The sequence below is a fragment of the Haemorhous mexicanus genome, chromosome 2, assembly GCF_027477595.1.
Source record: "Haemorhous mexicanus isolate bHaeMex1 chromosome 2, bHaeMex1.pri, whole genome shotgun sequence".
Classification (NCBI taxonomy): Eukaryota; Metazoa; Chordata; class Aves; order Passeriformes; family Fringillidae; genus Haemorhous; species Haemorhous mexicanus.
The window spans coordinates 68,141,731-68,159,131 of NC_082342.1; the positions used below are offsets into that span (position 1 = coordinate 68,141,731).

A 17,401-nucleotide genomic window follows, 5' to 3' on the forward strand; every position below is an offset into this window, starting at 1 on the left:
TTGAACTCAAACAAGAGGAAGACTTACGTATGGCTTAGTTATATCCTACCAATAAACCACCTGCTTCACTGATGAAGTAGCTTGGAAATCTGGCTGTCTTTGTCAGGGGAAAAAAAATTAACCCTTTTAGTAACACTAACTTAGCAAGGTTCCAAATCAGCTCAAACAGCAAGAGAAATTCAAGCCAACTCACTTTGAAATTTGAAACAATGTACATATCCCTTTAACCTTGAAACAGTCAAATTTCTGACTGAAATTTAGCACATACGGAAACAGTTCTTCAATAAGTTTTACAATTGGACAGTTAAATACTGGGGAGAAAAAAAAAAGTCTTTTTTTTCAGTTTTGCTTATGCACATGCATGTGCACATGCATAGGCCTCTAACAATCAAAATTCTTCAAAACCTAAAGTATCAGAGGCATTTTGCAAACACACGGTTAAGCCCCAGGTAAATGATAAAGAGGTCAAGGTTTTTGTTTGTTTGTTCTTGTTTTTTGGTGTTTGGTTTAGGTTTTTTTTGTTCCCCCCATAATGTTCACTAAATTAAATTAGCATGAAACAAACAACAACAAAAAAAACCCACAACACAGTGGCACTTTTAATACTGGTTGATCGGGCACTTGTATGCAGTACTTATAGACCAGTAAAAGTGCTCGTTTACCTGTCTGGTGTGTAAGGGGCCCTTTGTCTTGAAGCCTCCTTGGGAGCTGCACTCTGAGGCACTGAAGTGATCTGAACTAGTGGAAGAGCGTTTGGAAAGGGTGTCACAACCACCAACAAAGGTGTTGTCCAAGGGGAGTTCCTGAATCACATGGTGCTTTTTCACTGAAACTGGAGTGTCAGGTTTGAGATGAAAAGCAGACTGCGGAGAGGCAGATTTGTAATGCTTGGCAAGATCAGGACTGTTAGGCTTAAAGGTTGATGGTGGTGCTGTGCCCCAATCAAATCTTCCTATACTTTGCTCCTCCAGCTCTGCTGGAAGGCTTATTGTTCCATTGATAGGTTCATGAACTGCATCATCAGGTTTGGACTCCTCAATGGTCACAAAGTTCAAAAGAGAGCTCTTTGGAGATTTCCTTTTCTTCCTTTTCTTTTTCTTGTTTTGCTTGTTTTCCTGATTGGGAGACATCCACTCAGCACCTTGCTTGCTCCTCTGGGCAGCTTTGAATCTGGATGCATGTCGACAGCGAACAAGAACCGTGACAAATATCACCACTATGACAACCATGGCACCTGCCACAATAGCGATCATGATTGTGAGATAGTCCTCATTTTGGTAGGGTTGGCTACTGTCCCCTATGTTCCGATCCAAAGGTGTTTCCATAGTCCTGCGTATCAAGTCATAAATATAAGAGGCATTTCCAGCAGTATCATTTACATACAAAAATACAAGCACAAGAGTATGCAGGGATTTGGGATAACCCAAATCACTTATGTTGACAACTAAGCGATGCAGGCCCACGTCATTAAGAGTTGGTTTTTCTTCCAGGGTGATATTACCTGTCACTGGATCAATCCGAAACAAACCCTTGTTATTGCCGCTCACAATCGTGTACTTCAGCTCAGCGTTCATGCCAGTATCTATATCCACAGCAAAGACCTCGGCAACCACCGATCCTGGAATTGCTGAGAGTGGCACTAGCTTAAAAGAAGTATTAGAAGGTGGGTAGATGACAACAGGACTGTTATCATTAACATCCATCACGTTTATTGTTACTTTTGCCGTAGAAGAGCGAGGAGGTTGCCCTCCATCCACTGCCTTAACATCAAAGGTGTAAGAGCTCTGCTGCTCTCGATCAAAAGAAACGTTGGACTTTATAACTCCAGAGTACGGATCCAGCACAAAGTTTTCATTGTCATTCAGGATGGAAAGGGTCACTGCTTTATTTTCCCCAGCATCTGCATCAGTCACTGTGATCACTCCAACCGTGCTATACTTTGGTAAGTTCTCTGATACAAAAAACTGGAAATGATTATGAGTAAATTTGGGACTGTTGTCATTTTCGTCCAACACAGTAACAATTACAGCCGCTTGACTCTGCAAAGGAGGGGTGCCGTTATCTCGGGCTGTAACAGTGAAGATGAAACGTTCCTGCTCTTCTCTGTCAAAAACTCTGGAGGCTGTCAAAACTCCTGTCTTTCGATCCAGATCGAAAAAGGAGGCATTAGGACCAAGCTGATAAACAATGTCTGCATTTTTCCCACTGTCTTCATCTGTGGCACTAATAGTTGTTAAGTATAGACCACGCCGGTTGTTTTCAGAAACTGACAGCTCAATTACAGGCTGGCTGAAAATCGGAGGGTTGTCATTTTCATCCTCCAGCTTAACTCTTACCAGGGCAGTCTGGTTCAAACTGGGCTTGCCAGAATCGGAAGCCACAATTTTAAAGCTGAATTCTTTGGTGCCCTCATAGTCCAACAAGGAAGAGGTCTCTAACAAATACTGGTTGTCGTAAACTGCTTTCAAGTGGAAGGGGACCTCTCTCTCAATGAAACAGATCACTTTGCCATTCACATCAGTGTCCTTATCTGAAACCGTAATTAGGGCAATCTTTGTATTGATGGGATCTTTCTCAGATAAGTACACTGTGCCATTGATGGGACTTATTATGTACCTGAGGTCTATGTTAGGAGGGTTATCATTTACATCAGTGACATTGATGGTGACAGTTGCCCGGGCTGGTGTAGAGCTACCATCACTAGCCAGCACTGTCACTTTGTGAATAGCAGTCTCTTCTCGATCTAAGGACCTCTGAACTGTAATCAGCCCTGTGGTGTTGTTTAAAGCAAAAAATCTTTTGGTTGCAGGGGCGACTTGGGCACCAAAAATGTATCTGATTTCTGCATTGCTTCCTATATCAGCATCTGTAGCATGAAGCTGAATTACAGAGGTGCCTACAGGGGCATTCTCTGGTATATGGACCTCTACTTGACTCTCTTTAAAGACTGGCCTGTTATCATTGACATCACTTACTGTGACTTGCAGGATAGCTGTGCTGGATTTCTGGGGGGTACCTCCATCCTCCACTTTGATTTTCATCACATAGGTGTCCTTTTGCTCTCTGTCCAAGTTCTGCTGCACAATCAGCTGAGGCCATTTCTCCCCTTCTGGAGTTTCTACAATATCCAGTCCAAAGACACTCTGCCCATTTAACAACTCATAGTGCTGCACACCATTGAAACCTGTGTCAGGATCTGTTGCTGATGGGATTGGAAAGCGACTGTTGATCAGAGTGTTTTCTGGGATGGAGATATTGATGACAGGGGATGGAAACATAGGCGCATTGTCATTAGTATCCTTTACAATGATTTTTATTTTGATCAGCCTAAAAAAGTCATTGGGGAGAATCACCACTTCAAGTTCAAAGAAACACTCGTTTTCTTCTGCATAGGAAGCTCCAGCACATAGTTTTTCTCTGTCTATTCTGTTAGATGTTGTAAAGATTTCCCCCGTGTTACTGGACACTTTGACCAGAGGTGCATCCCCTGCTTTAGACACCAGTCTGTAGACAAGGCTGGCACTGGTCCCTGTGGCAGCATTGATATGAGAAATGTTCAGGTCCTTTGGTATGTTCCCTATGGGCACGTTTTCGGGCAGCTCCTCTCTAATAGTGTAAATAAGTTCTTGAGCTATAGCAGAATCCAGCCTTAAACAGGCAATCAAAGCGGCCAACAGGTAAAAATCCCTCAGGTCCATGATAATGTTTTTATTCTCTTTCCAGGGGTTTCAGGACTTAAAGGTTTCCAGAGAGGAATGATGCGCGATTTGCAAGAGGAGGCATGCATGGACTGCAGGATGCATTACATCTCATTTCTTATTTGGAGACATCACTGTCAACACAACCACACAGAACAGCATTATTGTTTTTTTAGGCATGATAAATCCACAATCTCCAACTACTACTTGTTTTTGCAATGCATGCTTCCAGCAGTACATTTTCCTACTGCTCCCTTTTACAAGCAAGCCCTCCGGACAAATGCACCAATATCCCATCGGCTGCATTTGCTCAGAGCACGAATGAAAATAACTACTTGCAGGATTAAGGGTACTGTTTTGACTACGTACTTTCTGAATAATTTCTTGGTACACCGTGTAATCCCCAAAGTGCATTCCCCCTCTACCCTCCTCCACCCAGTCATCTGGTACAAGTAAAAAACCTTCCCGGACTACTTCTAGATTCTAACTGCTATGCCAGCTGCCAAATGTAATTTGCTGTTTGCTTCCATATGTATTTTTTAGCTCTTGCAAACCAGATTTTTCTCTGCTCGCTGTTCCTTGCATACCCCTCTATAGCTATCGTACTGGGAAATAACCACCCGGACATGCTGCTGCTGCAGCAGTCGTCACTGGCTACTTCACATCCCTGTTAACTGATAAGACAATAACAGGACTTACAGTTTCTTACACTCTCAGCTCAATGTTTCTTCTCCAGATGTTGGACACTTCTCCTTCTGTTTAATAACCTAAAACTTTATTTTTTTTTTAAACACAGTCTAAATCAGGAGGCTGGAAATTCCAAATGTAACTTAGAAGCAGGAAGCATGTTTACAGATGGGGGAATATACATTTTCTGATGACATGAGGAGGAAAAAAGGTGCAGCCTTTCCCCATTGACACTGGTCTCCCTTCAGGATGCTATTAGCAGCTGCCACATATAAATACTGCAGACTAATAATGCAGGTGGAAGAAAAAAAAAAAAAAAAAAAGGAAAGCGACTGACAGACTTCTGTTTGCATGCACTGCTAACCGCGCATTATCGGGGTACAAGGTTGCCAGCACCTACAGTCTGACGGAACTAGGCAGCCCTGAGCACTAATCTTATCTGCATTAAGCTGCACGGTAACTGATGCCTGTGATTACTTCCAGCAGAGTAATGCAGGTAGGGATGCAGAGACAGCGAGTAGGTGAGCCTTTCCCACCAACACCAACAGAATCCCAAACACTGATTCTTTCCCTAGATAAATATACAGTGTGTTAGCTTTTTTTTTTTTTTTTCTTTAAAGGAAATGCATCCCAGCTTAAGGGTAACTTTGCACTTACGTTAGTTGTCTACCTTTGACGATCTGCTGCAGCTAAGCAATGATCTGTTCCAGCAGATACAGCACAATGCATCTGGTAAACCACCAGTTTTGGAGAAATCAGCAGCAGCCAAACGCTTCCTCCTCGAGATATGTGTTGCTTCGGGGCGGCAAATTAGCAACTCCAGGGAACAAATTCACAGTTCCGTCGTTAGTCATCCTCTCCACGTTTCATTCCTGTGAAGCGGCGATCCTTTGGGTGCCTAACGTGCACTCAACAACCCAAACAAACAGCAAGAGAAAAATCCGGTGCACTTCTTAGAGCGGGGGTATTTTCCACTCTGCACTGCACACCATCCCCGTCCCTCTCTCGGCAGAGCAGAGGCAGCTACATGAAGTCTGCAACTTCTGACTGGAAATGGCAAGAGTTGGTCTGGCGGAGCTTCTCCCTCTTTAGCTCTGGGGTGACAGTTGCCCAAAAAAAAAAAAAAAAAAAATCAAAAAAAAAAAAAAAAAAGAAATCCTAATAGGTTATTGCTTTAGTGACGGGAGGAAGCGGCGGCGCTTTCCCTCCTCCCTCCCTCCTTCCCTCCCTCCCTCCCTCCCAGCCTCTCTCCCTCACATACGCTCTCTCCTTCTCCCTCTCTCTCTCTGAACTGAAATTCTTGATATAACTCTCAATAAGCCCAGAGGGAGGGTGGGAGCGGAGCGAGGCCACCCCTCCCGCCGCACCGCATTGGCCCGCGCCGGCGGGGGCGGCGGATGGCGGAGCGCGGCCGCGGCATTGGCCGCCGGGCACGTCGCTCCCCGGCCGGGCGGGAGGGGGCTGCGCGCCGCGCGGAGGGGACCGGCGGGGGCGAGGGGACGCGGGGACGCGGCGGGAGCGGGGCGTTCCGCGGCAGGAGTGCGGCGGACACGCGCGGGCGGAGGGGGGGCGAGCGCTCCGCGGTCGGGGGCGCAGCGCCCCGCGGGGCGCGGAGGGGGCGGAAAGCAGCGTCGGGTTTACGTGCGGCTGAGGGGTAATTTGGAAATAAGGGCTTGGTGTGCGTTTGGGTTGGTGGTGCGGTTTGAGGTTTTGCGGGGGGGGGGCGGGGGATGCCTCAGTGCGTGCTCGGTGTCGCTTGCGCGGGGCAGCGCGACCGCCCGTGGTGCAAGCCCGGGCCCGGCGCGGAGCGCAGCGGCCGCGGGGCCGCCGCCCGGCGCCGCGCAGGTTCGGACGCAATTGCTGCTCCGGCCCGCCTTCGCCCGGTTCGGCCTTATATTTAATACATGCCCTTTCATCTATAATTCAGGCTGCTCTGACTCCAGCCCTGTCTCGGCTCCCATTTACGCCTGCACACCTTTCTCCTTCCTTTTCCCGAAGGGTCAGCCGAGACACTCGCCAAGGGAGGGAGAGAGCTACTCTGCTGGTTTGGGTTTTGTCTGCTTAAACATTGAACTGGAAAAGATTCCTCCTCTCTGTGGTTTGATAAATAATAAAAGTGATCGTTTCGCCTTCCCCATAAATGGCACAGGTAAATTATCCAGCTGGCCACAAAGAAGCATCACATGCCTGGAAGACACTGTAATAAAAAGCCAATGTATTATGATATGAGTGACCTCAAAAGTGTGACAAGAAGATGATTATAGTGCATTATCTATAGTGCATTATATGTAGTGCCTTTTTCAACGTTTTCTGAAGCATGAATGAACCTTTATTTGACTGTGCTTTTATTGCTAGCTTTTCTCAGCTTGAACTTACAAGCTGTATGCTAGAACCTATCCAATTTAGTATGCCCAGGTATGTGGCCCCACGGGCTGCTGCTTCTGGTTAAGCCTTTCAAATATATATGCATAGGGAAAAAACAAAGATAACATCAGCATTTGACTTTTTCTTTATGTGGTACTATCTCATTCGCACATTTTCAGTGGATAGCATTGGTGAGCTAAAGATCGGAGTTTTACCTTGAAGATTTTACATTTTCAGATGCAGGCTCTTAGGCTCCCATATGAGTCTGCACATAGGATGCACTATTAACAAATGGTGGGAGCTGCTTGTACCTCTCAGAGGTCAGTAATTTGCATGGTTTGGAATTGTGTGCTACATACTGATAAATGTACATATCTTTGCAAGTCATATGGATGCAGACACTGTATGTGAGCATTGCACATCCTGTAATCCCATGATGCGTAAAGATTAAACACTCAGTTTTGCTGTGCTTTGTAGTTGTGTCCAAAATACTCTTGTTACAGTTACACACAGAAAAAAAATTGATCCCGGTTTTGATGACATCAAGTAATGATAGAAAACGGAACTGGATCTAATAATAGTTTAAGAAAAATGTTCATTATGTAATATAAGAAGGATGGCTGGAGCCCCAGCCTTGAAAGTCAAGCAAGTGACATGAAGGAGCAACCTTACTGCCAAACCACTTGGAAAAAGAATTCTGTGAATGAATTAAGTATGCAGTTCTTTTGTCTTTTAAAATACAAAGCAGAACAGCCATTAATAAAGGAGATAATTAGAACTGCAAGCATTCTGTGTAATGCAGTCTGCTTCTGAAATACGGCATGTTTATGTATGCATTAATAATACACACATTTTTCCTGACACTAGTCATATCACAGCAGTATGGCATCACAGACGTTTTATAGCCTCATTCTAGTAACATCACAGGCATATAACATTCTTATTCTAATCACACCATAGTCATTTCAATGTCACATTGTAGTCACATCACATAGCCTGGTAATAATTATTTAACTTTATTGCTAAGCTGAATAGTTTTCTGTTTGCTCAGGGATGACTTAAACTTGTAGTCAGAACCGATTAGCACATGCTCATAAATGAGCTCTTCTCATGTACACAGGGTTAGACTCATGAAAAGTTAGGTAGAGAAAAAAAAATCTCAGTGAACTAGTGTCTGTTGGACTTAAACCCAATGCAATCACAAGTCACAATAATAGCACATTTTTGCTGTTTTCAGAAGTAATTTTAGAAAGCCAACAATGTTTACGTGTAGATCTGTCATGTTAATGTTTATGTGCTTGCTTTAAAACGCTGTAGTACTTTAACTAATCATACATTATTAACCTCATGGAAGAGGCGCATCTTTAAGCTGTTGTATTTGCACACCAGATTGTAAAATTGAGGCCCGGGCTACCAAAGGGGTTAGAACTGTCAAAACTGCTTCTAATAATGGTAGAAAAAGAACGGAAGGGGCTGAATTCCTGAGCAGGAGTTGGAATCACCCAGTGCAGCATTAATGCCACCCCTGCATTGTGAGGAACTGCTCTGAGCCATGTCCTGTGCTCACTTGACTAGCCTCTTGTTTACCCTCTGGTAGATGTTTATTCTATAGCTCTTATATTTGAGAGGACTGCAGTATTCGATGTCACATTCCCCTCAAATGCAGCTGTGGTGCCATTATTTGTACTGTTTCTTAATAGTTGCCTTTCTTTGCTGTTATGGATTAGCCTTTTGTCTATGTATAAGAACACTGGATTGGTAATCACATCGCACCTTATTAAAATGACTTCTGTATTATAACTTGCTAACTATTCATCCACATCATTGCTTGTTATCTTCGCCTCCATATTATTATGTATCAAATTCTTTTCCATATCATATTTGACTCAAATTCAAGCATGCTAGAAACTGACTCCAATTATTCTGCACTAGCTATAGTCAAATTGCACTAAATGGAATTGCTTACATTGTATCACAGTGGCTACAGGCTCACACAATGCATTTTACATGAAACTGATTCACATTATGCTTAGCTAACTAAAGACTTTAATCTTGAAGTGTTGAGCATAAAATGCTATCATTCTTCACTGAACTGGCTCTGGTCACTTGATCATTTTGTACCTGGGATTGCCTCTTACAGGCTGTTATTATTAAAGCAAAATGGCTTTTCCTCTCCTGCAGTTCTACCACTTTCTGTGGAGAGCTGATTCATATGCTAATGAATGAGCTTCCTTATTTCATGGCAGAGCACTGCAACACTGGAACCTGGAACCACTAAACCTGCACCTGTGGTGCACCTTTAGGATGTCCCCCTCAGTGCAGTGTAGTGACAAAATGCATTATTAAAATCTGCTTGTGTGTTCAGATAGCAGGTTATGTGCTAACTACTGAGCAATCCTTATTATCCCCAGAGGTCTTGTTTCTGCATGTTGCTGAAGTCATTAGGAAACCCACCCTTGGTCCCATCTGCAGTCGGAAGTATTCAAGGCCATATTGCCAGTTCTGCTGAGGACTCTCAGGGTGTTTCTGATGTGGTTGTCCCTGGAAGGAGAAAAGATTAGGAGTTCAGTGTGGCAGGTAAAAAGTGAAGACTCTCCCTGTTACAGATAGTTTTTAATCCATGAAGGAGTCCACCTCCACAGGGCAGACATTCTCTCTGTATCCTTGATTTCAGCTTCTGACGAGTTCAGTCTCATAGTAACTTCTTACAAGAAGCACTGGGCCAAAAAGTGATGCCTATAATCTGCTGCCTCCTAATCCCCAAATGTTCAGGATTTCTGTAAAGATGAGAGAGGAATGCCACAGAGTCAGGAGCAGCCTATGGAGAGGGTTGTGGAGCCCATGTTTTCTTCATATCCTTGCAAGCATGTTTCTCCTTGCAAGCATGATGCTTTGGTACACACTTTGTACACCTAATGGTTTGTAATTCAGGAGCTTGCTTCAGAGTGACCTAGTCTTCTTGGGTAGAAGGAGTGGACCTGCAGCCTTTATTTACATGAATGAAGTCAATAAAAGTGTTTTGGGTAATGTAAACCATATGTAACTACAGCATTTGAATAAGCCAGGTAATTGAATTATAAATTCTATTTATTTATTATACTCATTTTTGCAATTTCAAAGTGTATTTAACTGTTTTTCAGAATGGTTGTGAGAGCTCTCGGAAAAGAAAAACACTTAAGTGAGCAGCTCAGGACTATATAGTACTCTTAAATAAACAGCAGTAGCTAAGTCAGTTAATGATTAATAATTTAAGCCAATTGAGCTGCTGCGATGGGGCAAGAGTTGCAGAATTGGGACCTTTTAATGTGTCTTTCTTTAGGAAAATAAACTCAGTCCCTGGATAATCAAATCACAAAAGGGGCAGGTGATGACCTTCATTCCATTTGAATGGCAGAACTAAATTTAAGTGAATTTGCCATTTTTTTTTGACTGACAAAGATTGCAAATGTCAGTTCATGGCTCTGAAGGGTCCAGAAGTGCACAAGCTGAAAGCTGGCATTTTGCAGTGCCAGTATTTAATCCCTGTCACTGTACAACACAACAAGGTGCCCAACTCCCCTTAATTATTGCTGTTTATTTAAAGGTACAGATTAATATGCAGGCTTGAATTGTTTGCTTGAAAGTATACGGGGCTTTTCCCTCCCTCACTTAGGCTTAGTGTTTATTTACTCTAATACTAAGAAACCATTTGGATATTAAAAAAGGAGAGTAATAAATTCTGTTTAAAATGCAATAATTGGACCACTTAGATGTAATTTCATGTGGCACAAAAAGAAAAAAAAAAAAGCTTAAATCTTTGCTACACTCATGTCATTTTTTATGATGGAAGTGCCTGATGAATCAGAACGCAGAAGCAGATTCCAACCAATGTGCTTATGTGCAAGGCAAAAATATTCCAGGACCTGCAAATAAGCTGATGTCTTATTGATGCTTTGTTGTTTAAAAAGAGTAGAAGGGAGAAGAAATGAAGTCTAAAGGTTTTTAGACAAAAAAATGTCTGAAGAAAGTTTTACTGAAGCATTTTCATTTCCATCAGAACACTAATGTAGTTTTAATAGACAGAGTTATGCTGATGCAATGTTGGCAGGATCAGAATGGGACCCAAACCATGGAATGAGACCTCCTTCAGGCATTGTCATGGTTTACCAAAAAGGCATTTATTTTGTTTTTCTGCTTTCAACTTATGACCTGCTCCTTGCTTGCACAGAATATAGAAAATGCTCAGTTTAAATCAATATATATACTCACACTAACATGCATTAGTAAGATTGACCTCTTTACACCTGGATTTGAACCTAAATATCTTCTTTTATGAGTCCTACTCTTCTGTCAGTCATGCCTCACTATTTACAAAAGGTTACTAAAGTAGTAAAGCTTGATTAAACCCTATGTCCTCTGGGGAAAAAAAATATACTTGTTTGACGTAGACATATCTTTATTCTTTAAATTACAAAGGCAGGCAGACAGATTACTAATTTCTGTTTAAAAGCATCATGCTGTCATGATCACTTCTTCTTATTTCTAACATTTTTGCATGTCTTAACATCCCTGTTAACCAAAGAATCTATGGTTTTGAGGTTTTATTTTTTTGGAATTGTATGTTTAGTGTCCTGGTGGTAGAAATACTGCAAGAGCTACACCCTTTCACTGAGCAGATGATACCCGTCTATTTGCCATGCATATGCACTGAAGGGAAGAGCACAGATTTCTGGACTGCATCCCTCTTCTGTGCCCCACTGGCATGGCTGTGATTTTCAAAGACCCTTTGTTCTTCTATAATCTATAAAAGACAAGGTGTGTGCCCTCCTCCTATGGGCAGCAGTACCCCAACTCTGTACATGCCACCATGTTCTGGGAAAGTACTTTGATGTAATTTTGGCTTTCTGGAGGCCAGTTTTTCTCTAAGTTCCTTTTTATATGGAAACCAAAATTCTGCACAGTGCTCATGCAGAGCTGAGCCTGAAAGAAAGGATTAATCCAAACAAAATTACTCTCACAAAAACAATGGGGGGAAATTACAGGTCTGTGTTTGGTATGTATTCACAGAATAGGAAATGTCACCAAATATCTTTGCTATCTTTGCTGTCATTTACATTCCATTCAAAATCCTAAAACATTAGGTTCTAGGCAAGAGAAAAAACCTAAATGACCTCAGTATGACTTCTCCACAGATTTTCACTGTTCCATTTAGTGACTTTATTGTCCAGGTTTCTTAATAGGCAGAAGTTACTCAAACTCTTAAAGTAAATAATGTATTATCATGTAAGTAAAAATGTAAGAAAAGAAAAAATATACAGGTAATGAGGCAGTATTTTCCCTTTATGGAAACTAACTGGGCATTCTTAGAAAATAGTTTAGAGGAAGAATAAATTGGAGTTTCATGGGTTTTCCTTCTTTATTACTAATAAATCACTGCTTCTGCCTCCCATGTTGACAAGCAGCAGATGTTTCAACACAAACTCCATCAAAGTTAGTCATTTTGTCCTCTCTCTTATCAGTGTTTCTGTCGCTCTGAGGACGACATGCATCAGAAAATAAGTAAGCACCTATCTACAGGGGCATCACTCAGTCATGCTTAGACAATTATCACTGCAAAACACACTTCAGACTGATCAATAATTGCTTTCCTTGTCAAATTTCTGGATGTCACAAGCAGCACCAAAGGAAGGGATCAGACCAGTGCAAAGCCTTGTCTAGACAGGTAGATTAGATTGCTTTTAGTCCTAGCAGAGGCAGGAGGATGCCTCAGTCTACAGCAAAGCCTAACAAAGCACCCATCACCCTTTTTCTTGCACTGGACTTGGGCAGACTGAGGTTGTCTGAGCAAGGAAAATGCCCCCTCCAAGGGAAGACACCTTACAATCTGAAAAATGCAATATTAGGAATAGCTTGGAAGTGCCACAGTTTTTTTTCCCTGACAAAGTTTGTTTTGACATAGGCCAGAAAGTTGTTATTTTCAGATGGATTTACAGGGATCAGTTCTTAGATTCCCTTTCATATCTCCGTCTTTCCCCTTTATCTTTTTAAAGCTTAGATAGACTGAAGTCCTTCTGTCTGATTCATGTATATCTGTGCTTGCAAACCTCAGGTCTGTGATGAGGAGAGGATACTTGTTTCCAAGATAGAATATTTTGAAAAAAAGTAAGATGAGTTTATTCACAGTCCTCTTTAGACATTCTTCTTCTCTATAGAATATATCTGTATAACTATTTGTCACTGAAGACAGTAAATCTGGGCAATAGAAAAAGAAACCTACAGGTTTTCTTGAACTGGAAACTCAGGTAAAATGCACCTGATGCCAGAAGAGAAACACTTGAAGGTGTAATACAAAAATGATACGTTTATCTCATTACTGTAATTGTGAGGTCTTTTACTTTAAGGCACAACAAGCTATGTTAGTCATTGTTAAACCAGATCCACCTCCCATATGCTGTTACCATACCAGTGAGGAGTAATAACTATAAAGCCTTTTTCTCCCCCACTGCTTCAGTGCTGTCAATTCCACAAAACTCCTGTGCAATTCAGTAAACTTGATACACTGAGCACTAGTAATTTTAAGATGTGCTTCAGCTGCTGCTTGGTTTGCATTCCTGTTCAGCTGAATCTTGACTGAGAAGTGTAGGGAGTCTTACTGAAATATTAGTACTTGTTCTAACAACATGAGTGCCAGAGCACTTCAGGATACACAGTGAGACAGCCAGCTGTATTCAGCACAATAATATGCTTTTCATTATTGACAGAAATAGTAAAAAAAATGCAAATAGAAAAACTATGAGATTCTTATTAACATGATTGAATTTAAGTGAACAAAGAGATTGTCTGCTAGCCCAAAAGATGCACGCATTGTAAAGATGGTATAGCAAGAATCCTTCCCTGTACAGACACATATCCTACTACAAAGCAACCAGCAGAATTGTGAGCTTTCAAGTTTTATCCTCATTAAATATTTGATCTTGGATCTAAGTCTGTGAACGTGAGCGAAAATCTCCATTCCATTGACAAAAATGTTCTTTTGGTCCGTGGTAACTCAGTGCCCCACACTTTCTCAATGGAGCAACAATGCAGGTATTCCTCAGCCAGATCATCTGTTGCTTGGAAACATTTAATGTAAAATTTTGTAAGGTAAAGGCTTTTGCCAAAGCTGGGATTCTTTGGCAGTGACACATCTATGGCTAACGGGTAATTTTTCTGTCCTGTTATTTTTTTATTTATGAGCAGATGTAAGATTTGAATCAGCCTTTAAAAGTTGAACATAACTGGTTCTCTTGCAGAAGTTTGTATGTTTCATTTTTCCCAAAAGTGGAAATGAAAAAATTGGTCATGAAGCAGAATTATGCAGTGCCTGAACATGGGCTTTAATGCATAAGAATCTAATTTAATTTTGGATTAGGACCTGCATGTTTCAATAGTATTAAGAGCAGGTAATATCAAAAATACAGCTCCTCCCCACTAAATACAGACAGGAGGCTTATTTTTATAATTCTTTCTTTAATTGCATTCTTTCAGTTAGCATTGTAAATTATTATGTCAGTGCTCCCACTTAGCCTAAGGGAGCTCAAATTTAAAGTGTGCAGTCACAAATTCTGTTCTTATTAACACTGATACTACTTGTTCTGATGTGTAGTAGATCATCCATAATATTGGAGAACATCTAAGAAGCTACAAGGTTAAAAAAATGACAAAGTCCCAAAAACAGGTCTAAAAATATCTTAGTTGCCTCAAGTAAGTTATGGACAGTACCTAGGCATCTACCTCACAATGCAATCCTAAAAGTCTTACCTTGAATGCTCTAACTGAAGGAAGTTTGTCCACTGCTTGCTTCAATTTAAATAGCTCTGAGAAGCTACATTTGTGATTTTGTGGCTGTTCAAAAATCTCTTATTCTTTCCCTATCTAAGCACTGCATCTCTCAAGTAATTTCAGGATCTACAAATGCAATCCTGTTCCTTTTCTCAGTGGATAAAACAGTGCATGGTTACAGAATCAAGCTTTGTGTAAAGCATAGTGCATTTTGTTTTGCTCTATTTTTAAACACAACCATGTAATTTATGTTTAAATGGTTTTAGTATTCCTCTAGCCTAGAATGCACTTACCTGGTTTTTGTCTTTATAGATTCAGAATCACAACTCTTAACTTCTGGAAGAACTTCTTAGCTGTGTTTTGGCAGGTTGTATATGTCTGTGTGGGTGCTGATTCCCAGGCATAGTGGACAAGACTAGAAGTGTGAGTCTTGGCTTGCATTCTTTATTCCATGAGCTGTGTACATCCCTTGCCTGAAACTGTCATTCAAGAAAGTCCTTCATAGTGTCAGTAAGCCTGACCCTCCCCTAGCAATCAATGAGTTGCAGGGGGAGCACAAAAGGGTGGTGCATGCTTGAGTCACACAGGATAAAGGAAAAAAAGCTTCTCAGCTCTCCTGATTCCTCAGAGAACTATAATGAATTTCTACCCTGAGATACAAGTGCTCTTGGTGGCTCATTTTCCACTTCCAAGAGGTTTATAGCAGGTAATTCAAAAGCATTCCTAATAACAGTTGCCTAAACAGTGCTCTCTTGTTCTTTGAGAGAATCTGCCAGGAGGTCCAAACTGAGAAGTTACATGTGTGAGTGCATGCTCTTTATGTGCTTGTGGATAGATCACCATGCTAGTCAGAGATTCTACTTCTCTGACTGGTATAAAGGAAAGAATGATCTCTCTTTAATTTCTGAAAGATAGCACGCTGTAATTCTGCACTCTTCCCATGTTCTAGAGGGAACCAAAGTGCTCCTGTGAGGGATTTGCAACTTGAACATGAACATTTCAACTATTAAATGGCTTCCTGGAACTTCACCTAACATCATTTACCAGTTTAAATGCCATAAAAAATGTCCATACACTTCCCAAAATTTTATCCGCTGTGAACTGTGTTAAATGGAGGCTCAAAGGGAGTTTCTGTTTGGGTTTGTTTGGGTTTTTTTTTTTTTTTTTTTTTTGTTTGTGGGGGTTATGTTGATTTATGAGCGGTTTTCTTTTTTTTAATTATCATATAAGTGTCAGAGAATGTCTTCATTATCCTGTTAAAAAAAAAAAAAAATCCAAATTAGAGAGTAATTAATCTTCCTTGAAGACATTTACATCTAAATAGCAGTAACTGATCTAATGATCTCAAATTTACTGTGCTACAATGAATGTAGATCATTGAACAAAGAATAGTTGGGCAAAAAAGGATTAATATTTATACAGTGTCATTTTTAAACAAAGACATCCAGAATAATTAAGTATGTGGCAGGTAAGAAGGAGTTTCTGTAATTAGGAAGGCGGTTTTTTATGGCTTAGGATGCAATGAAAACTATTTTGATTGTATTTCAGAAGGCAATCCTATGGGAAAAAGAAAGTTCAAGTTTGGGGGTTTTTTGTGTGTGTGGGGGGGGGGTCGGGTTTTTTCACAGATAAATATAGAAACTGCTGAACGCCCGGCTGCCGAGGCGGGGAGCGCGGCTTTGGGCTCACGGGCTGCGGCCGTTCCTGCCGAGCGCCTTCCCCCGGCTCGCGGCGCCGAACCGCAGTAAACAGCGGCATCTAGAGGCCGCCGGTGGGTACTGCAGGACAGCGCAGCCCGGCCTCCCCCCGGCGGGGCTCGGAGCAGGCGAGAGACACAGAGAGCGCGGCTGGACAGTTGCCATGGTAATCTTCTGGTTTATTTACTTTTCAAAGTGTTGCTGAATGCGTCCTGCTTTTGGGACTCCAGGCACCCTAGAAAACTGTCACAACAGAATGCTTGTTGCGTTAAGGTGGTTCATTTAATCACAGGAGTTTAAAGAAATTAGGCTAGCATTCGTTCTTAGGGTGAAACCTGGTTTTTGGTTCTGGTGGGGTGACAAAATATTATGTCAAGTTGCCATAATAGAAAAAAAAGAAATAAACTATATATTATGTGGTTTTTGCCAGTCACCTTTAGTTATTTGTGCTTCTTATAATGTAATTCAAATTGCACTAAGAAATTTATAGAAAGAATTTCTAAGACCTAACTAGACCCAGAAAATAATAATTCTTAATTCATCAAATCATTGTTTGGACCCTATGGTAGGAAACAATACCTGTGAGAGGATTTAAAAGAGAGGAACATTGTGAATGTCATCTTATATTCACAACTTAACATTACCAGATTTCCATCTCCCACCTTAGATGCAGTGAGAGGCAAAAATTAACAAAAATCCATTTCAGCGAAAGGTGATGAGTTATACAGGTCTCTCTCACTTTTTTTAATAATTCACTTCTGCCTTTTTATAGGTTAAAATATTTATCAGACCTTTTTAATTAAAAGCAAGCAAGCCACAAACCAAGATTAACCAACCAGATAAAATACCTCTATATAAATAAGAAAGTGCTTGGAAAATTGTTATTGTTTGTCTGAACTGAAGTTGCAGGTTTTTTTCTGTCTAGACCCTAAACATTTTCACATTCTGCAGCTCTCTGCTATCCCTGAATCTCCAAAGAAGGATCTATCCCACTTCTGTTTGTCAGAGTTTCTTATTATGTTGCAAGAATTTAAATATCTAAGACTGTGTCTAATTTCAGTCATGGTCAGGCAAGAGTGCAATTTGTATAGAACTTGAATGCAAGAGGTGCATTAAGATGTAACTCAAAATCTGTTTTACAAATGAGCTGCATTT

The 17,401-nt window shown here is 41.2% G+C and overlaps 1 protein-coding gene across 1 annotated transcript; it reads right to left on the bottom strand.

Annotated features, from left to right (window-relative positions):
• Positions 1-428: 428 nt before the first annotated feature.
• PCDH9 (protocadherin 9) lies at positions 429-5,473 on the bottom strand. The gene is made up of 2 exons (XM_059839123.1): positions 5,043-5,473; positions 429-3,832 (listed from the first exon to the last, which is right to left on the bottom strand). The coding sequence occupies exon 2, from the start codon at positions 3,696-3,698 to the stop codon at positions 600-602; it is 3,099 nt and encodes a 1,032-aa protein (XP_059695106.1). The 5' UTR covers positions 3,699-3,832; positions 5,043-5,473; the 3' UTR covers positions 429-599.
• Between the last annotated feature and the right edge of the window lie 11,928 nt (positions 5,474-17,401).

Coding starts and splice junctions, on each gene's coding strand:
- PCDH9 (XM_059839123.1), bottom strand. CDS start 3,698: ATGGACCTGAGGGATTTTTACCTGTTGGCCGCTTTGATTGCCTGTTTA.